Source organism: Chroicocephalus ridibundus, chromosome 5, assembly GCF_963924245.1.
Source record: "Chroicocephalus ridibundus chromosome 5, bChrRid1.1, whole genome shotgun sequence".
In the NCBI taxonomy this organism is placed as follows: domain Eukaryota; kingdom Metazoa; phylum Chordata; class Aves; order Charadriiformes; family Laridae; genus Chroicocephalus; species Chroicocephalus ridibundus.
Window position 1 is genome coordinate 68,536,786 of NC_086288.1, and position 21,777 is coordinate 68,558,562.

General features: G+C 46.9%; 1 protein-coding gene across 2 annotated transcripts in view; it reads right to left on the reverse strand.

The window, feature by feature from the left end:
* Positions 1–20,547, reverse strand: part of BEND4 (BEN domain containing 4) — a 34,499-nt gene extending 13,952 nt beyond the window's left edge. For both annotated transcript variants that reach the window (XM_063336823.1, XM_063336824.1), the window contains exons 1-2: positions 20,078–20,547; positions 11,467–12,033 (exon numbers count right to left, since the gene is read on the reverse strand). In XM_063336823.1, coding sequence (XP_063192893.1) covers positions 11,467–12,033; positions 20,078–20,459 — 949 coding nt within the window. In that variant the 5' untranslated portion in view covers positions 20,460–20,547. The remainder of the gene's footprint in view (positions 1–11,466; positions 12,034–20,077) is intronic.
* Between the last annotated feature and the right edge of the window lie 1,230 nt (positions 20,548–21,777).

Sequence of the window (21,777 nt, forward strand, 5' to 3'; positions counted from 1 at the left end):
TGTGTCTGCTCTCTGGCATGTCCAAAATGAAGTTGAAACTAGGAAGGCCCATCCACAGATTACTCTTCCAATTAAGCAGGTGTACAAGAAAGAGGCACAAGGATCACGGAGGCTCGTTGCCCTGGGGAAGCGTCAGAAACCCTGTGACAAGCTCAGCAAAAACTCCCACCCCAGTGGGAGTTACCAGAGGTAACCAGCATCTCCTGTGAGATCCTGGATCTCTGCGAGGTGACAGCAAGGACGGAAGGGGCTACGATGGGCGATTGTGCTATGACGGGTGATTGTGCTACTGCCTGGAAGAAAATAGGCCTGATTCTTGGAGGAGAGTTGAGCGATACTTGGGAAATCAGCGCTCCTTGCGAAGTATCCCTTTCCTGCCCTGCCTAAATGCGTCACTTTTTATTTAGCAAGTTCACCGAGGACATGGTTGCTGAAGCACCAGCAGTACCTGGGACCTTTAGACTTCTTTGGTCCCCATGAAGCTGGGCTCAAAGGAGCCTGTGAAGTTTGCACTTGCTTTTCTGGTTATCTCCATTAGCAAAAGGCCCTGTTTGGTGACCTGATGGCTCTCAGCCATACTTGGTATTATTACCTGTAATTATGTGGAACAACATTGGGCCTGAAAGGGAACAAACAGAATGTACTGTGTCAAAACCCCCCCTAATTCTTACGCTCTGATGTCAGAGCAGGATGGTGTTTTACCCACGGTAAGTAATTTCACTGCAGGCTGTCCAAAGATGTATTTACCTACGTTCTTCCAAAGGGATGGGGCACAAGCCGGAAGACAACAGGGAACTTTAACCTCTTGTGTCCCCAGCACATGAAGAACAGCTCTACTTTTAACTGTGTTCTGCTGATGAAATGCTTTCTCATTACTGGTGAGAAATATTACCGGTACTAAAAGCTGTCTGAAGCTTATAAATACTTCTGTCTTCATAAAAGCTGTAATGTTCCAAGCACAAAATTGTATGATTTTTGTCATCATTTCAGAGACTGGAGGATTCTGAGAGCTTTTGACTTGTAAAGCCATCATACATCACCCTGTTTGCTGCGGGTACGAATTAACCACAGTCTTTCAAACACCAGATGCAACTTGCAAAGCCAGGCTTTTTGAGCCGCCGGATTAACTGAAGCCTCAAGGAAGCCACAAAGAGGGAAGGACGAGGCTGAGAGTCAAAGCTTCGGTTTTGCTTCTGTGCCCCTCTTACGGCTCTGCAAATATTCTCTTCGCCGAGAGGCAGGACAAACTGTTTCCTACAAATCCTGCAGCAAACGTACCTTTATAAGAGCCTGCGGCTCCCAACTGCAAGGCCGAATAATCATTTAAACCTACTAGCTTATTTATTTTGTATTTCTTTGACTTTGACGTGGTCTCTAGAGAGTTAACAAGATCATAACCCCGAGAGCTGATTCCCTGCACGCTTATGCACATATCCACTGCCACGAACACCACCAACAGGGACCTGTGCCTACTGTAACCAATGGGAAAGACGCTAATGTTGGAATAAAACTTGCCTGTTATCATTTAGTAGAAAGCCTGCGGGGAGGACGTCATTTTCCTGCCCGTTAGGAAGAAGATTCCAGAGCGAAGTTTCCAGCAGGCGAAGTAACCCGGCCTGCTGCGAGCGACCAGGGGAGTGAGACCTGCGCGGGAGCTGAGGGGCGAGGAGGAGGAGGAGGAGGTGTGATGGGGGACTTGGCGTGCCAGGGAAGACGCGAAGCGGTGACTAAGCAGGACACGCGTAAGATGTGGCAGGTCTTCGCTGTGTATTGATCCAAGTTATAAGACCTCGTTGCTATTCCAGGCGTCTCTACGCTGGAACAAGCGCTGCTTCGGCATAGCGTGTCACGGCTTTCTCTGCAGAGTATCCTAAATTCCTAATAAATACTTGAACGGCGTGGTGGCCACTGGCTGTGCCGATCACAAAAGCCAGTGATGTCTCGGTCTGACCTGCCACGCAGCACCGCAACCCCCCAGACTAAATCCTCCTTGCACCCGACAGCGTCAGCAGGTAAAAACACAGCACAACTCAAGTCCTCATCCCCCGGCCATGCGGTTCCTACCCTTGGCTCGTTGTTACAGCGTGTGCCATCTCACCCTCAGAAACCTACACCTTACCTCAAGTCTGAATTTTCTTTTCCTTTGATTGGGTTTATTGAATCTTTGGAAAAGAAATGGTAAATGCTTGTCACTCGTTATGTACAAGTCAGGGGTGAAGCAACTTCGTCTTCTCTTCACTAAGCTCGGCACTGACCCTCCCGAGATGCTGGGCTCAGGCTAAAAGCGGAGTCCCTACACCCACCTATCTGTCTGCACATCATCCAAAGACCACGCCAGCCCTTTTGGGATGTTGTGCAATAATAATCAGCCAGAAAGTCACCGTATACTCCAAAAGCCTGTCTCAGTGTCCATTTCGCAGTGGCTGAAACCAAGTCAAGCCGATGTTCTCGGTGCCTCAACACGCGGTGATGCTGCACCCTGTTCGGCCAAGTACGCGTCCGCTCATCTTCCTCACCCATGGCTGCCTCTGCGTCACTTGCAAGCTGTGAGCAATGACCGCATCCTTTCTTTCACCGATGAAAGTATTGAAAATATAGGCTGTGAAGAGCTTCACAAAGAATCCCTCCAAAAACTCAGCTGCATCATGGCAATTTCCTGAATACAAATATATTTGCATTTTTTAAACCACTCTCTGTAATATAATGTTACGTAACACCCTGAATATCTGCAAAATCCTCATCAACCAAACTTTTCATCTCATCAAAACCATAATTTGGCAAGATGTTGCCTGGTACTAACTCCATTATTCTCTTTTAGTACTCTATTAATTGAAACTGGCATCAGCCGTGCAACTAGTTTGCCTGGGCTCAGTATCAGGCCAACAAGCCTACAGTCATCCAGGACATCTCATGTGTCCTTTAAAAAAGAAAAATCATACAGTATTTGCATCCTTCAGTCTTCTGGAGCATCCCAAACACTCCAAAACGTAAAGAAAAACACAGTCAGAGTCCTTTTTCTCCACCTTCATTTTTGTTTTAGCTCCTGAAGTGAGTTGCCCAAATATCATGATTTGGTAGCAGCTGCCTAATGCTGTTGGTAATAAGTTGATGTGCACTCAGGGATGAAAAGCTGGTGTGCCCAAGCAGATACTGCTCCCAGCGGCTCTCCTGGTGATGCCACTCTCCGAAACAGGGACTCCCGCCTCTGCTTTTGAACCATGCTGTCTAAAAACCCGAGCCGGGATCAACACCTCTTTGTCATTTCTAAAAAGTCCAGCAATTCTGGCCCTGACAAACAAGCTCTTCAGTTGCCCCCGACATTGGGAGGGAGTTGCGGCAGACAGATAAGGTCGCAATAGCTGCCGCTACTGAACGCGTGTGAACACCCAGAGTTACGGTGGAAATGGGAAATATTGCTACCTGCTTACCACCATCTTCGTATTGGTGCGGTTGCATCATTTCACTCTTCACGAATACCAGAACAGAAATGCTCAAAGAGCAGTTCCATACTGTTGACAAAACCTACTATTTCCATCTGCTAATGGTCCGATACTGTTATTAGGACTCCATATTTTTCCTCTGATTTGACAGGGAAAGAAGTTTGCCTCCACAGACTGCTCCAGGTGCAATTTTAATTATTAATCTTCCGCTGATCCTAATCTCTGCTTTTTACTCATCCCAATCAACTTCCCCTCTACTTCTTTTGTTATGTTTCTAACTGTCCCTTTGCTTTCCCTCTAAGCTGGTTGTTTTTGTAACCAGCATGAAACTTTTCCTCCTAGACAATCTTTTGGGGCCTTCAACAGCATGCTGTTGATGTTTCCCAATTATCAGCCACTCTGTTTTTCTTTTTTTTTTAACCTTTGGCTCTGGTAATTGTTTCCAACTTTTTATGAAGTGCCAAGAACATCTCTATTACTGCTTTGGGATGGGTTTTTGCTCATTATAAATGTTATTGGGCCACAATCACTTGTATTGGTATCTATCAAAACGAGGACTCTCATTCATCCTCCCCAAAATGTGGCCTCCAACATAACGCACCCAGAGCTGGTTATATTGCCAAAGCACAGAGCTGTGAAGAGATACTTGGGCTTGCTGTAAATAAGGTGTATCTCTAATGTAAATAAGGTATAACTCCAACCTCTCCCGTGGCATCAGACAGCCCTCATGAGAAGGGATGGCTCACGCTTGGCCATGTGTCTCCCCATGGTGGCCTCAGCCCCAGAAGCAGACAGTAAGAAATCTGGTTATTCTGTTCATTAATGAGATTTTATGCCCTGGAGCCGACACTGGGTAGTATTCCTCCTGCTGTTTTGCACAGCAGATGATGAATCCTTTAGCGCTCTGGACTCGATGATCTCCAGAGGTCCCTTCCAACCCTATGATTCTATGATTCACTCAAGACCATTTCCTTCTGCCTGGCAAGCGAGGAGGAGCATGAAGGGTGTACATCTACATCCACCCTGCTCAGACCGGCAGCTGTTAGTTAAGCCTGGCTCAGCATCGCAACGCATCCTCCTTTGCTTGACCTTGAGCCATTCTTCACTCCGAGTTCATTGCAGGGCACTTCTAAATTGATGCTGGACTGTCACAAAGATGTAACAAATGGCAGGGAACCTGCTGACGAACTAGATAGCAGTGTGAATTTCTTACAACGTTAACAGAGATGCCTTCTCTGCCCGAGACTTGGACAAGTGCGCAGAATAATGCGACTTGGATCATTTTAGCTCATAGGCTAATTTATTTCAATAGTCAGCCGAAAGCCAGCGAAAGCCGCATGGACGGGCCGTGAAGACAAGTTGTTGGGGTGCAGTCAGATGGAAAAAGAGTGAGGGGCAAGGAGAGATGGGGTCAGTATAAGAGGAACCGATCCGGGTGCTCCAGATCCTACAAATTTGGATGTTTGCAATTGGATGGTAAGATAAAACCATCACCGGAAGAATCGACATTACATGCAGAAGGGTGTCAATGACTGGCTAAACCGACCTATGCGCCTGCCAAAAGCAGGGAAGGGAGAAAAAATGACAGCAAATATCCCGTTACTTTTAAAATCCCTCTTGGCTTGTGCTTTCCAGGTGAAGTGGAAAACCGTTTCACTTCTGTTACTTCCCATCTGCACAGCCGTTGTATTTCTTTTAATTTTCTTTTGCAAAAGTATTTCCTCCAGAAAGAAGAATGTGCCCCTTCCACATGCCCCTGGGATGTCCACCTCTGCCTAAGGAACGCAAGAGAAGAGAGCAAACAAGGCGGCTGTGCATCTCTCATTTAAGCGATGCTGCCATGTGCTGCTGTGGCTTTTGTTTTTGCCTGTGCTCCCTCACCTTCCTTCTACTTAAATAGAAGGTACCTCTTCTTGTCCTCTCTTTCAGCTCTAAAGTCTTCAGGGCAGGGACGTCCCCTGTAAACCCCTCTATCAATCAGCAGTTTATACTGCTGATAACTAACGGGGAAACCAAGGAGCCCTCGCTGAGCAGGGACAGCAGTTTGCGCCACTAAAACGCCAAGAGCTGACCCGCAACGTTGAGACCGAAACTCTCGGGGGTGTTCAGCCTCGCCAGGCCGAACCGCAGCTCCCCACAAAACTCCCACCGGAGCTCTTTATTCCCAATTTAAGCTAAGAAACCTGACCACCACCACCCCCCCGCCGCGCCAAATTCTCATGGCTTTTTACCCAGAAGCGTGGAGAAAACAGATTTAACAAAGCCCTGGTCCGCTGCAGTTCTGTGTTTCAGGAAGTTTTTTTGTACTCAGGCGGGTTTAGCAAACTAAGCCGCCCCCCCACCCGGCAAAGCTGCAGGCAAAGCCCGGCTGCAAATTCAAAGGGGTTCTCGTGCCAAACACTCGGCGACCGCGCTCGAGGCTCGCTCTTCCCCAAGTAGCTTCAAGCTTTGAAGCTGAACAGCGGAACGAGGCCAGAGATCAGACCAAAACATCCAGAACATCAAGGGAAACCAAAGAAGTGGTTAAATGTGAACATCAAGAAAAAGGACAAAAAAAAAAAAGGACATGAAAAAGCGTTCGTCATAACCCTTGATGGCTGCTTTATCTACGCTGCGGCTGTGGTGGGCTCTTTGGAAACGCGATGCTCTGAAAGTATAAAGGAGACGGGATTTGTAGGGAAAAGTAATATCTTTTATTAGATCATCCGATATAGTCATGAAAAAGAGTCAAGCCTTGGGCACGCAAAACCTCCTGGAAAACTTGTCTAACTTTTTCAATTACACTGATATTAACTCCACCTGCAAATCCCGCTTTGCTTTGGCTACCTCCAGCCACCGTGAACGTTGTCTCTGTAGGTGATCACCTCTCTCCGTCTGAGGGGTTTTTTCACCCCCATTTCTCCCGCGGTTTGCTGGAGTATTTATCGCTGCCCGGCCAACAGGGTAGGAATAATTACTATATTTATCACACACTGCTTCATCTAACTTACTTGTACCTTTTCACTACTTTCAGGCTGGTTTGCCCGAAACCCTGCAGCAAAGCTTGGAGCACCTGGAGGCAAACCCTCACTCACGACTCCTGGCCTTTGCTTTAACCACCTGCAAATATTTTCTCCCTTTTAGACCCAAAGCTGTGGGAAAATCCTGCTGACAATAGTGAAGGAGAACTGCTTAATACCCTTATATATTAGAGGGTTTAAATCCAGGTCTTACACTCCGTCTCACAAATAAGTCTTTAATTTTACTATTGGGAATGTGTCACAGCCCTAGTAATTTTTATACAGAGGAAAGAGATTAGGAGACGTTTTTCTCCTCGTATAGATGGATTACTTTGTGCTCTTCTTGACGGTGTCAAAACCTTAAAGGCCCAATGACAAGTTTGCCAAACGCCTTCCAGGAATCACCTAATCTTTAAGTATTTTTGAAAACAAGACAAAATAATACACTGAACAAAAATGTTTCTCTGTTTTCCAGTTGAACTGAAAACTGAAAACATTCAGTTAATGTTTTTGCCTAAAAAAAAAAAAAAATTACTGGGAAAAACTGCACAATTTGCAAGACGTCACATTGCTCCAAACCCAAAGCACTGAAATAGCAATTTTACTTCATCTATTCCATAGCTGAAACAATTAAGATTTCACCAGATTTAAGTATCCTTTCAGTCAAATAAAATGCGTATTTTTTGAGAAAAAACCCCAACCCAACGAGACCAAAACATATGCAATATTTCACCCATGTAATTGCTTTTCTCCAGTGGTGACCTACCAAAGAGTGATGCTAGGCTATGGGCAAAGAGATCCTACAGGACTGGAGGGCTTCTACAGCAACAGGGCAGAGTCCTGAAAACGGAATAAATCTTATTTTCTGTGTCCAAAAGCTACAGGAAGATATGCTTTGTGTAATATTTGTTTTTTTTTTTTTTTTTTTTTAAAAAAAAAAAAGCCATTGCCTTTACATCTGCTGAGAAAACACTCGTCTTCCCGGTAGTCTCTTTGTGAGCCATGCAAATGGTGCTTTGCAGAGCTAGAGGCAAAGATGTACAGCCGTAACTATTTTTAGACCGCAAACTCTCATGGATTTTAAAAGGGCTTTTGCATATGGAAACTAAAAAAAAACACAACACCAAATGCAAAGTATTTCAGGAAAAGGATAAAATGATTCATAGACGGTTACAGAGCAGAAGGGAGGGGTTGGTGCTTTTATCTTCCGCTGACAGGGTTGCTAGCGGGAGCCTCGGCGCCCGCGGGGAGGGCACGGTGCTCGCCTCCCCCCATCCCACAGGGTCCCCTGCCAGCCTCACCGACCAGCTCCGGCCCAGCTGCCTCCAGGATGAGAAGGAAAACAACTACGTCAAAAAAAAACCACCTGCCCTTTCAGCAGCTTGACCCTAAAAGGGGGCCTACAGGAAAGGTGGGGAGGGACTCCATCAGGGAGTGGAGTGATAGGATGAGGGGTAATGGTTTTAAACTGAAAGAGGGGAGATGCAGATTAGATATTAGGAAGAAATTCTTTACTGTGAGGGTGGTGAGACACTGACACAGGTTGCCCAGAGAAGCTGTGGCTGCCCCATCCCTGGAGGTGTTCAAGGCCAGGCTGGATGGGGCTTTGAGCAACCTGGTCTAGTGGGAGGTGTCCCTGCCCAGGGCAGGGGGGTTGGAACTAGATGATCTTTAAGGTCCCTTCCAACCCAAACCATTCTGTGATTCTATGACTGATGGGACAGCACAGCAGCCTCCACGCTCATCTAGCTGCCTCTACAGTTGCTTCTCCGCTGCACTAATCGCCTTGCCTGGCCCCTCGGAGGCCCAGTGTGAGATATATCAGTGCGTAGGGAAGAAAGTTTGTGCTCCGAGATGACTCTGATGTGATAGAAGGTGGCAAACACCACTGAAACCCTCTGCAGAGGGCTTTCTGGCTCCCTCCTGAGGCAAACAGCATCTTCATCCTCAAAAAAATATCCTGCTCAGAGAGTGAGCACTGCACCTGCTTACATACAGATTCGGGTGTTTCAAGTCCCACAAAAATTTCTGCCAGCTTCTTCGGCAGCAAAAGTTAACTAGAGCAAAATTGGCACTGGAGACAAAAGTAAGCAGACATCGCCTTTAGCTGATTTTTGATTAACCTTGCTCAGTAGTGGCTGTGGGGCTGTCCGGGGAGCTCAGACCCCCGTCCTACCATGTACCAAAATGAGAGGGCACCTTCTGTGGCTCTTAACGTCTCCCCGGACACTTAGGTCACTTTAGGCCTATCTGTATACCTCACCCAGGCAGCAGCAGATGCCTCTGATGACGACTTTACGTTGGCTGAGCAAGTCATACGTCCTTGCACGTTTATTTTATGTTTGCCCGCTTCCTTTGATACACCGCTAACAAGGTGTTTCGTTATTCCTGAAGAGGTGAAAAAGGACTATGTTTATGCATGTTTATCTCTCTCTTAAAGGGAGATGAAGGGTCAATGTGATGACCCAGGTAAATACTAGCTGTTTAGCCTGGCATTAATCCTAGCAAAATACAGGCAATCACAACGGGATTCGATTGCCTAAGAACTAAAGAATACGAATACAATTAACGCCAGTCAAAATGGTCTTATGGAAAGTGGATCTTGTCAGATTAACCCGATTGTCACTCTTTGATAAGATTATAGGTTCGCTTGACAAAGTTGGGCTGAACAGATGTAACATACCCAGACTCCTGAAGGGCATTTAAGGTACTACCATGAGTTATCCAAGTGGTAAGAGCAGGAACACACAGCAGCAGACTATAGCACTATAGATTAAGAACCTGATAGCAACATCTCAAGTACTTGACATCAGGGGGAACCATCATACTTGACATCAGGGGGAATCATCATGAATAGATATGTCTCCAGCTTGACAGACTGACAGCAGCCTCAATACCATTCAACATTTCTAACCAAAATCACAAAGTTGATTTAAAAACAGTAAAAAAAATAATCTGGATGATAAAGAAATTGGTGAACCGGCAAATAGTGGGCAAACAGGGCAGCCAAAGCATTCCGGATCACTTAAATGAACACAGCCAAACACAAAGTATGTACGTCCAGGAAGAAATGTGCACAGAATGAGAAGCTCAGCTGCACGACCGATGGCCAAATGACCAGGGCAACCGAGGGTGGGAACAAAGAGACTATTCACCTTCACTCAGGCAGGCAGGAACATATTGCACGTATTTCCAGTGCCCAAACTTTAAAGAAATGAGCAGAGGAGAGAAAGGAACTATAAAGAAGGACTCAAGTAATTTGGGGAGTTTTAAAAGGCTCTGTTTTCTTTGTTTATCTAAGATGGAAATTAAGTCAGCTTTCAATCTTTAAGTACCTTCACCCAGAAAATGTACCAAGTCCTACACAGCACTCATTTACTAAAGCAAAGCATGAAAGTCAATGGCTAGAAGCTGGTTTCAGATAGTCAGGCAGAGAATTCGGCACACATTTTCACCAATGTAATTATCCACTGGAGTCAAGCATCAAGGAAAGAGGCTGAGGCGCTGCTGCTCAATGTCTCCAACTCAGGACTGGAGGCCTTCTGAGATACTGAGTCGAATGTAAGTTATGCTTTAGTCAAAGTCAAAAAGATCACTAAGTTCAATATAGGTGATTGAACGAAAGATGTAGGTCAGATTATAGTCCCTAATGACAATTTTTGGTCTTATGCTTCTGAAGCTAGGACCAACAGGAGTAAAAGTCCACACGATTCCCTTTGTGACACAGTGTCTCCATGTGATGTACGAGCCACTACTGAATCCAGTGGGAGCGTACCAGTTATGGTGACTTTAGATCTTGGGAGGGATGGGCCAAGTATTGTAAACTTCGGGTTTTCTCCGCACTGAACAACACTGGTTACGCGATTTGCTGGTACCACCTAGGGACCAGTGCACAACAGAGAACCACAATGTAGTACAAATAATTCATAACACATCACTGATAGCTGGGGAGAAGAATGATGACGACAACTGCTTGCTTTTTGCTCAGATTTTGCAACTGCAGATACGTATTTGGACAGCGGTTGGTTGCTGCCTTCTTTCTTTCTGCACACTTAGCAGCTTTGGAGTATTTTCTCTCTTGCAATCCATGCTAAATGGCTTTTCTGCCATTTAGGGATTAGTTCAGCCAACTTTGCATGGATCTACCCCAAGCACCTCAAACTTTAGCTAGCAGAGGTGCAGCTCCCGAGCATTTATAGATGTGTCAGAAGTGTGTTGCATACTTATTTCCTTGCTAAATTCCAGTTTGCTTTTAGTGTTATTCTTTGAGTCGTACTTTTGCCTGTGCTTAAAGCTTAGAGGACATGGGTCCAAGACACTTTGTTCTCATCCAATACTACTCTTCGAGTATGTCAGTGCACCTTAAAAGTGAGAAGTCCTAAGTTTAAAGGGGCAAGAGAAGTTTTTCACATAGGCGGTTTCTATTAGATGGGATTTTTCTGTCCGCTTTCTCTCCTCCAGTGGCAGCCTGGTATTGCTGAACAGGAGAACTTGTTGCTGAGATTTTTTTCAGGTGTTACTTGAAGATGAATGGGAGGAGATGTATTTATGCTTATCACTGAGCTAACAGCAACTGAAGAGATACTGTTCAAGGAAAAAGCCAAATCTATTTTGGTTAAAAGTATGGACATGACTTTGAATAGTTTCTTTAAGTAAACAAAAAAGGAGCCCCTAGAGGGTATTAGGTTTATAAGCTGCAACACCACTTAAAGAACAACACAGATAATTAGGTATAAAAGCACATGTTTGAAATTACCATGACAAATCACCTGATGTTTGGAATTTGGGATTTCAAGTACATTCCACCCTGAACACAGATCATTAGTGTAGGACTCATGATTTGTATGGATGAGCATCAGCAGACAATTTTCCAGCAGGCACAATTATAGGAATTTTGGATGGAGACAAATTCCAATGTTTGATTACCATGACTGCAACCTTAAAAGACAACTAGAGCTTAAACCAAACTATTACCCAAACTGTTTTTATCACTGACTGACAATATTATATGGCAGGGGATTGTTTACCTGGAATGCTCTCCAATTTTCTACGCAGTTCCTCGTTTTCTTGTTGCAATGAAATTACCTCCTGCTCTAGCTCTTGACACCGAGGGCAGTAACCTTCTTCATCTTCCTCCTCTTCCTCCTCTGGAAGTGTAGAAGACGATGGGTGACCATGAGATTCAGATGTTGCTGGAGATGTCCATCCACCTAAAGTGTGTACTGGAGAGGTTGAAAGTGGATCCACATCTGCCAAATGGCTAAAATCATTTACTGATGAGGTGTTCTGAGAAGGGAAGCTCCCAGAAAGCAAATAGTTCTGAAGGGAATCGGTAAAAACTCTCAGAAAGGCTGAGGTTTGTTGTTTCTTTTGCATATACTGCATCTCTATGTCTAAAATGTCTGACGTCTGACTATGGACCATTTTCCCAAGCTGACATTGCTCTTGTCTTTCACTATAATTTGGGTTTTCCTGCTTTATACAAGAAATCATGGACTGAGAGTGATTGTTGTCCAGTAGTTTTCCACCACAATTTAAGAGACTTAGCACCCGGCTGCATTGTTGGGCAAAGGCATCCAGAATCATTCGAGACTCTGAAACAAAAGAAAAGATGAATCACAGAAACCTAATGCAAAAGGTTATGCCAGGCAGTAGCAGCTAGATGAATGTACACAACCCTTTACAGTAGCATGCGTTTTATTTCTGAACACATTAAAATTATGGCTTCTGCTTTAATACTTCTGCAACACTGTGATTTAAAACAATCCTGACTTTGCTTCTATTTTGAGAGTGCCCTTGTGCCCTTGCTGTTAATCAGAAACGCATTGTGATGATAGTCACTGCTTACTGCCGTCTTCTTTCAGAGGGATTAAGACAGGAAAACGGAGAAGAAAACACAAATTCCACCCAATTTGCTACAAGTAGAAGTTCAAGTAAGTACTTCTCTGGAAGCCTGTTTCAAGCTGCTGGTGGGCATTGCCTGTACATATTTGCAGGAGATTAAGGTCCCTCCCAACCCAAACCCAAACCATTCCACGGTTCTATGACTTTGCATTACGCTTTCTTCCTATGCCCCGCTCACCTCCAACAAGGCTTCCGAGCTTTGTTTTTTCTCCCTTTCATCTTTGCTGCACTTGCTTGACATTGAGTGTGGGACACTTTACTTGACCCACCCCCAATTCTATGGACTTTGCTTCCATTCCTTTTGCTTCAGGTTCCAGATATGTCCAACAACAACTCAAGAGTGATAAGCACAAACCCCTCTTCTTACACCAAGGAAAGGCATCAAATGTACGATGTGATGCTCCTCTGGTCAGAGGAGGAAATTTTTCTGTCCTGCTGACCTCATACGAGTTTGTGGGTAGGCCAATATCACGCAGTGCAAAGCTGTGCAACGTTCTTCAAGCTGCTCTGGACATAATCAGGAAACTCTACGTGGGGCTGTGCGGCAGCTTCTGGAGGCAGCAGCTCGTCTCTGGAAGCAGGGTAAGGACACCATGCCGCACCTAGCCAGCCTTGCCTCTAATGACAGGAGGTGTCACATCTCAGGGAGCAAGAGCAGCTACAAACTAAACCTCTACAGTAGGATGGTTCATTTCTGAGTGTCTATGTGTGTGGAGTCAAGCTGCTGTAACAGTTCTGGGACCCAGATGGAAAACGACCACGACATTTGGCTCTAATTTATGGTATGACCTGCTAGGTTCCCCAATAAAAATAAGGCCTTTTAATTTTTTTTTTAAATCTTATTCACAGCTGAGTTCCTCTAGGTGCCTAAAAAGATGTAACTAACATTCTGCATGAGATTTTTTAAAAAAAAAAAAAAAAAAAAAAAAAGACTGGTAGGTTTAAGCGCTGCCAATTTTGGAGAGCTCTTCTCAGGCAGGCTTGACTTTTAGAAAGTGACAAATGCATTTACTTTTGAAAAGGCAACCTGCTACAGATGCATGAGACGAAGCACCCCAGACCTTCATCTATCTTAACTTCATCGCTAAAGACGAAAATGTAGCCTCATCACATTGATAATAAGTAGAGAACAGAGACATTCAGAATTCGGTCCTTTAAGAGGTGGCACTTCTCATGGTACTTCTCCATGATCCAGAAGATATGCCTTCTGGTGGAAAATGTACTTCATACTGAGGTTAGTACAGCTGGCCTGAAGAATATTTGAAAAAACGCTAATTTGCATTTTTACCATCCGCCAGATCTCTGCAAAGAGGGCAAGGCTGAAGCAGCATACAAATGCTCCCAGTCCCAAACGCAGCCTGAGGAGACCTCCCCGAGGACGTGATCTCCCAAGGACAGGGAGATGAGGCGGACAGAGTAAGGAAAGGCGCAGTGCTGGGCCAGGAGGGTGCCCAGGACCAAGCGGGGTGAGCCCACCAGCACGTGAAGGATCGGGGTGGCCCCAAGACCATTTAAGGCACCCTCACAATCAGCCTCCTGTGCTAACGACTCCCACACCATAACCTTTGGAGACGGGCTCAGCCAAACCAGGGCAGACCTCTCCAACACATCTTTGATCCAACACGTGAAGCAACGCCCTCTGTCCACGTTACAAACTCAAACGGGCAGAAAGGCACAGGCGCTGCTGCCCCCTTCACAAGTGGGTGCCGATGGGTGCTCTGCAGCCTCCGTACCTGCTGTCCCTCCTTCCCTTTTACTGCGTTCTCCTACGGCCAGCTGCCTTTAGCCCTGACGATGCACCGGCAAAATAACACAGCACAACAAACACAATATAAATCAAAAGAACAGAACCCCAGTGACATTGCACCTTTCTAGCTGGGACCTACCAATAAATCAAAAGAAAATCAGGAAACAAAGGCATCTCTAACAACTTCACGTTGGGGCTTTCTTCGCCTTATTTCTTTACTTCCCACATTTTCCCTTTAAAATTATTACAGGATGATATTGATTGGAACTTTGCAATCCTACTACAGAGCAGTTTTTTCATTCACTTTAATCCTATAATCCAATTCCAGACCTGAAGTCATATTTACTGTTTGTATTTTAATCATTGTGGTCCCTGTTGACAAAACAGTTATTCATTCTTTGCCTATCCTTCTTGCAAGGGGACAAAATATGAATGAAACAAGTGAAAAGGGATTAGATTAGTATAAGGGATGTTATTCTAATATTATGGTTTCTCCTAAAATATGGTAAAAAGTAACCTGACATTTCAAATACCAGTTTTGAAGAATGCTATAATGCGCAATAACATCGGTAAAGATAAAATTAATGATTAGTTTTGTTGCAAAATTGAATGCATTAGGCACATTCACTGTGATAATGGCTTAAAACGTAACTGAAATTTTATACAGAAATGACAGTATTGATTTAATCTTCAGTTCCGTATCAGATCTGCTACAAAGACACAATAACAGCAATTACTGGTTTTTTTCTTAACTTTAACCCATACTCAAAGACATAAAAATGAAAGTCATGACAAGGCAGGGCTATTTTGAAATGCTAGCAGAAAGATTTGCAAATGATTTTTTTTTTCCCTGGGTACCACTGGGCAGCAATAGCAAGGGACGCTCTCAGCACACATTCTGGAAACATCTGGCTCTGCGCTGGCACAGGTACCACTTTGAAGCGACTTCTACGGCAGTAACGGTACACGTACCCACAGTCAGAACAACCCTAAATGAGAATGATAACTGCGGTTATTTCTTGTGATGGGGAAAAAATAAAAACAAATGCTGCCCATTTAGCATATATTGTGGAAATGGAGATTTCAGCTTTTATGGACTCACTGTAATTAGAAATGCAGGGACTGTGCAACATCTAATCACTACCAAATGACAAAAAGTTATTTTTATGTGAACACTACTGAATAACCACTGATCTATGATTCTTAATTGATTTAATGTAATGTATATATTTTCTAGCAAAGGAAGATTCTGTTGAAATGACTGCACCAGGCTAAAACAGTGTAAACAGTTTATTAAAGCCTTATTGTGATATTCCTTTTCCTTATTACGATGCTCACCAACCATGTAATTCTAATGTCTCAGGCCCCGCAGTCTTTAGTCTTACAGAACTTCTATTGACTTTAACTAGACTTTTGCCTGAAGGCGGACTTGCCAGATCGGGCCCATAAAGTGCTAACAGATCAGGATTAAACGGCTAAAAGTATTCCTAACTACATTATTTGAGTGTGCAAGCAACCAGAAGACAATATCACATGGCAAATCAGGTACCAGCTCCTGCATAAAGCATCCGTCTCTACTTCTTTTTCTCACTGATGCTGAACTGCGTGGTTTCTTAGCTATCCAACCGTCGGTCTAAAATCAGGGGTTTAGTAAGAGCGAACTTCTGAAACTCAACCTGGCGACCTACGCTGACGCATCAGGAAAGATGTCTGGAAAGACTGGCAGGTATAACAGCAGCAGGTATAACACCTGAGGATCTTTTCAGTACCGAGACCAGACAGCTTTATTAATAAGGCATTGTGTTGCGTCTCAATGGCTCTGGATTCAGGCCGTGGCTCTTCCATAGCTTCCTTTGTGATCTTGGGCAGATGGTTTAAAAAGTCATCTTTATAACTATTGAGCGGGTCTGAATACCATACGTTCTCCCCTGCAGGGAATGTATTCATTGGTATTTAATTTTCTGGAAGATTCGAAAGTCCAGGCTCCTTAACAATTTCTATCATCTCACTCTTCACCTTCCAGTGCTTCAGTCCTCTTGTCTGATGATTTGATTTCTTGTTTTGTTGGATTATTATCATATTATTATTACTTTAGATCCTGGGGAAGCAGCTCTGGACCCCCCAAATGGCTTTGTCATTATGTTTTCAGATATGAACGCTGCTGCAAATATCTGTGCCCGAGTCATAAAAGTGACAGCATTTGACACCTCCCATCCTGACTACACAATGCTTCCTTGGGCGTTTTGCGTGAAGATCACTGAGATAGTCCACCGGATGAAGACTACAAGTGTTTGGCCATTTCAGTACCGACCTCATAGACCTACTTCCAGATGAGGGGTCCCAACTTCTCAGTTAGGGCCAAAATGATGGTCTTCACCTTCTCTGTTCACTTAAAAAAAACTTCTTCTGTCTGGACATGGTAGAGATTGATTAACTGGTTGTCTTAAACGTGCCAGGTTGTTGGTATCTCTAAGATAGCTCTGCTCTTCTGTCTCTGCTTTTCAGGAAATCCCATCTTAAATTTTGAGGCACATTGTAAGATCTACATCATGCTTTCCTAAGGAAAAGGAGTTTCTTTGGTGGACTATGATACTGTTTAGCGTACATGCTACCAAAGACAAACATTCTTTTGGCACCAGGAAAATCTGAACAGACTAATAAAGAATTAATATTTTACAGGAGAAAATGGGTATCTGCTGGTGCTTTGAATGCGTCCATTTGTGTGGCTTACTCTGCAGCAGCGGTGGTCAGAGTAACCACTGTTCACTAGAGGAGAGAGGAGGCTTGTGCCGCAGGGCAGCTCCACGCTTCTCGTCGTAAGAGGACATTTCTCATGCAGGATCTTTCCCTACAAGATGGGATCTTGAGCTAGATCTTTCTTCACCATGGTGCAGGGTGGAGAACACCTGTTTCTCCTCCTTCCCATAAGCCCTCTCCCCGCAATTCTTCTGGAGTCCAGCGTGACCTCTTGGAGAGGGACTGAGGAAGAGACCGTTCATTCTTGTCAAGAGCTCTAAATGTTACGAGAAGCTTCAAAAACATGGAAGCACCCTTATTTGTGGCTGTGTGCCCACTCTCAAAAGCAAACTTGGTGCTCTGAATCCCAAGGGGCCAGAAATGTCATGCCTGAAGTTTAAGAATCAACTGCGTTAAGCGTTTAAGTTGCTAGCACAGAGCTAGGTATCCCAGGAACGGTGTCTTACTGGCCAGCTTGCTCACTGCTGCCCACACAAGAGAAGAGGTATCAGCAAGAAGGGAGGAAATCTCTGAAACTGAACTTATGAAACAGGCATCCCTACAAAACCGCGATCTGCAGCCCTCCACCCCGTCACTCAAGTAAGCACCTGCCAAGTGCTACAGCTGAGCTAACTGGGAAAACTCTGCAAGTCATGGATGGTGACTGCCTCTGCCTTGTGGAGAACAACCCAGTGGACCTGCAGCTGGACACCTGCTACGGGAAGGGTCCTTCCTCCCCTACAACACCCACCGCTCCAGACATATAGCTCTGACTAAGAGATGTTCTGGAAAGGGCCCAGGCCGTGTCTCTCGCTGCTGGTGGGAACTGGGTGGGCAGACCCTGCAGGGGCCGGGCAAAGCGCAGAGCTCCATGCACCAAGGACACACAAACGCTCCCGCTCCCCAGGGGCAAAAACGCCAGCTCTGCTTCCCCAGCGGCTGCCTGGGCTATTAAACCGACTCACTTATTTCTCAAGAGGATTTCAGGGCTCTGGACGGAGGGATGGAAGCACTTCACATACATACAGCCTCGCGGCCCCAACTAGCTCACCCTCGACAGCTTCCTGCTCAGCTTCCTGGTGCTACGGCTCCTCCCACACAAGGTGTTTCTCCATCACGGAGCGGGAAGGATAGGCGCACAGCTCAGCAAAGCACCCGTTCCTCAGGGTTCACAATACCCAGGAGGTTCTAAACCTTGTCCCTTGCTTTATCAGACTCTGGTAAAATACAAAATCCCACTTCGGCACAACATAGCAAGTTTTTGGTTTGTTTTCTCCTGTTCTGTTTCACTTGGTACTTTAGTCTTAGCTGAGAGAAGGGTATGTTGGGACCCATATAGGAACCTAAGGCAAAAGTAAAGCCTGGATGTACGGGTGATGGGACGGGGACTTCACAGAACTTCACTGCACAAACAGTGGGTCCTTAACTATCTTTTTTCATACAGGACTGAAATCGATGACAAGCTGTGAAGCGTGCTCTAGCTCCTGGTTAGTAAAACCTACAGGAGCAGGAGAAAGTCCAAACTTCCGCTCAGCAAAGCCCAGAGGGCTTTGCTGTGAATATGGCCTCGTCTATCATCTACCAGACAGCTGAGTGTTTTCCATAACGTAAGCTGCTTCTGTAAAGAAACACAGGTGCCGCATTTATCAGCAATGTTTTGATTGTGGGCCACAAAAAATTACTGAAATACCATCATTTGGGCATTTAAAATAAGAAGTATTTCAAGAAAAAATGACCTTCTGCACGGATCACGGGACTATGTGTCACAGCCGTGAATTTTCAGGCTAATCTATTCAAGTATTAAACTTTTTTGGTAAAGTACTTGAATTATTTGTAACAAGGCAGGATAAATTCATCCAGTACACGGCTGCTGCTGAGCGAAAACAGGCATTAAAACATAGCCATATATCCTATTAACTAGCATATCTCCCTGTTTAGTAAGGAAATGTCATCACATTTGTTACAAAGGCAAACAGCAACATACCAAAACAGGATCCAATTTTTCTAAATAAATAAATCAATGATGTGTCAAAAATTAACAGATGAGTTAATATACCCGATGTTATCAAAACCAGATGGTGCTTCATAATATTCATCCTGTTCAGTCAAACCCTGAATATATTCTGGACCATCAGTATATAAAATAGGATGCTGCTATTTGTGATGGCAAACAAAAGCAATCATGCCTGCCAAGCACATACTATAACAGGCAGCATTTCAGCTCTGCTAGACAGAAAGTAATTAGAATGCTTTTAATGTCCAAAAGAATGATGCTGATAGGCTGCCACAGATGTGTAGATTTATGAATATTTATATGGTGGTTTATAGCTGACACTTTTATCAGTTGAAGAAGATAAAATATCTGCCTGACTCAAAAGCTTGACAGTCAGGTTAATAAAATCTCATTAAAGAGAATGACCTATGCAATTATATAGGATTTATTGTAATTCATTTTTGATTGTACTCTGCTTAAAGATGCAATTTCCCATTTCCTGATGCCAAATTTAGGTTGCACATCAAGATCTACGTGGGTTTTAACTCCAAGCCATCACTAGAAGAAAGATATGCGTTCAGCATCTCGATATCTTACACCTTTAAAGGAAAAAAAAATAAAAAAAAATTGTAAAATAATCCGATCTCCTGTTTCCTCGCTGCATCTTGGGGAAGCGGCGCAGGCGAGCAGCCGATCTGTTTTCTTTCTGTTAAAAATCGCCACCTCTGTCACAGCAGCCCCTCCATTACCGGCAGCTCCCTCCGGCTGACAGCCCCAGCCTGTCGCCCTCCCCGACCGCCACCGGACCGGGGGTGTCGTGTCGTGTTGTCGTCCGTCCCCGTCTCCCCCCCCCACCCCCCCGCCTTCCCCGCCCCGCCGACGGCGCTTCCGCAGGTGCGAACCGCGCCCGGCGAGCGCTCGCCCCGACAACTCGCCAGCGGCGGCCGCCACAGCCCCGACGGCGCCGGGGGTGGCCACCACCGCCCCCCCACTACCCGTTCGCCCCCCCGGCCGGGCAGCGGCCCCGTCCCCGCTCGCCCCCGGCAACTTTCGCCATGCCCGACCGACGGGCGGATCCAGCCGCTCGCCCCGTCCGCCCCCCGAGCCCCGACGGGGGGGACCGGACCCCGCGGCCACCCCCCCTCCCCGCCGGGGAGCGGAGCGTGTGTGTGGGGAGCCCGCAGCCCCCCGTCCCGCTCCCGCTCGCTGCAAAGTGCCCCGCGAAAGTTGCGCGGCGGCGGAGAGGAGTTGCGGGTACCTGCGCTCAGCTCCGCGCCGCCGCCCCCCGCCGCCGCCGCCGGGCAGGGGCCGTAGCGGCCCGAGGAGCTCGGGGCCGGCGGCGGCGGCGGGCGGGGGTGGCCCTGGGCAGCGGCGGTGGTGGAGGGGGCGGCGGCGGTGGGGCGGGCGGGCCCGTTGGGGAAGGGTCCGTGGGGCGCGTAGGGCAGCGGCTCGGCGGCGTGCGGGAAGGGCTGCCCCGCTCCGCGCCCGCGGGGCACCTCCAGCATGGTGGGTCTCTCGTAGCGCTTGGCCAGCGCCGCCCGCTTGCCGGGGAAGGTCTTCAGGACGCTGTAGGGTCCCCGCTGCTTGTAGATTTTAGGGGTGCTGGGCCCTTCCTCCGCCGGCTGCATCTCCTCCGCCATCCCCCGGCCCCCCGCTCCGGGGCTGCGCCCGCCGCCGCCGCCGCCGCGGCTCGTCTCTGTGGCACGGCGGAGCCCCGGCGCGGCGGGGCGCCCGGCCTGATTGACAGGCGGCCGCGCCAATGCCTGGAGGGAGACAGGCGGCGACCGGCAAGTGTTTAGGGTAATCTCTGCTAATGGCAGCGGGGCGGGGAGGCGGGACCTGGCGGGGCCGCCGCCACCGCCCCCGGCACCCCCCCGCCGGGGCAGGTGAACCGCGGAGGCGGGGGGGTGGTGGGACGGGACGGGCGGACACCGAGCTTCCCCCCCCCGCCCCCCAACACGCACACACACGCACACACACACGCGGTTCGGTTCGGCTCGGCACGGCCCGGCACCGCCGCGGAGCGCGGAGCCCCCGCCAAAACTTTGTGTCCCCTCCGCCGGGCGCGGAGCCCCGACGGCCGCCCGGTCCGTCCCCTCCTCCCCCGGCAGGGAGCCAGCCGCGGGCCCGCCTCCCCGGTTTATCGGTGGGGTGTGTGTGTGTGAGACTGTGAGAGAGAGATCAATAACGCCGTAAATAAAAGTATTTGGGAGTCCAGGACCTGTCAGAGTTGATTAGGGCGCAGAGGACATTTTCTTTCTCATTATGCAAAAAGCATTTCATGGCGAAAGGAAAAAAAAAGAGGTTTCGCCGCAACTCGTGCATGTCAGATTTCCAGGAATCCGGGAGATTAATCACATTTAACATTATTTGCAACGTCCTCCACCCCCCCCCCCCCGCCTCCGCCACTTCTCCTCCCACCCCCCCGCTTTTTTGCAAAACTGCTTAAATGAGGCGGACACGTCGGGGGGAGGCTGGACCCGCTCCCCCCCCCCCCCCCCCCCCCCACCTCCTGCCCAGACCCTTTCGGGGACAGTTAAGAAATAATGAAACGCCGGTGAAAGACAGGAAGAGAATGAGATGCCATCGAGAGACGCTTCTGAGAAATGGTGGAGATGGGGGTGAGATGGGAGACAGCTGAAGCTGAATGATATGTTGAGGAAAAATAAACGATAACAAACCGCTCGCTCGCTCTCCCCATTCTTTTCTGCGAGGCAATTTTATATTTCGCATTAGCATTTCCCTTCTTCTGTCCCACTTCTCTCCTGCTTCTGCTGCTATAATTTATCAGGATTACAATAAGCCCTCTGGCTTTTGGAAGTAAAATTACAGAACACCTTAGTTGTATTTAAGCGGTGGTGGTGGGAAATCATTCCTCTGTCACCACGTGGAGTTTTGGCTACTTATTGTGGTCATCGCTCTCCCATTTCAGCTTTATTTATGTAGTCAGAGTCGGGC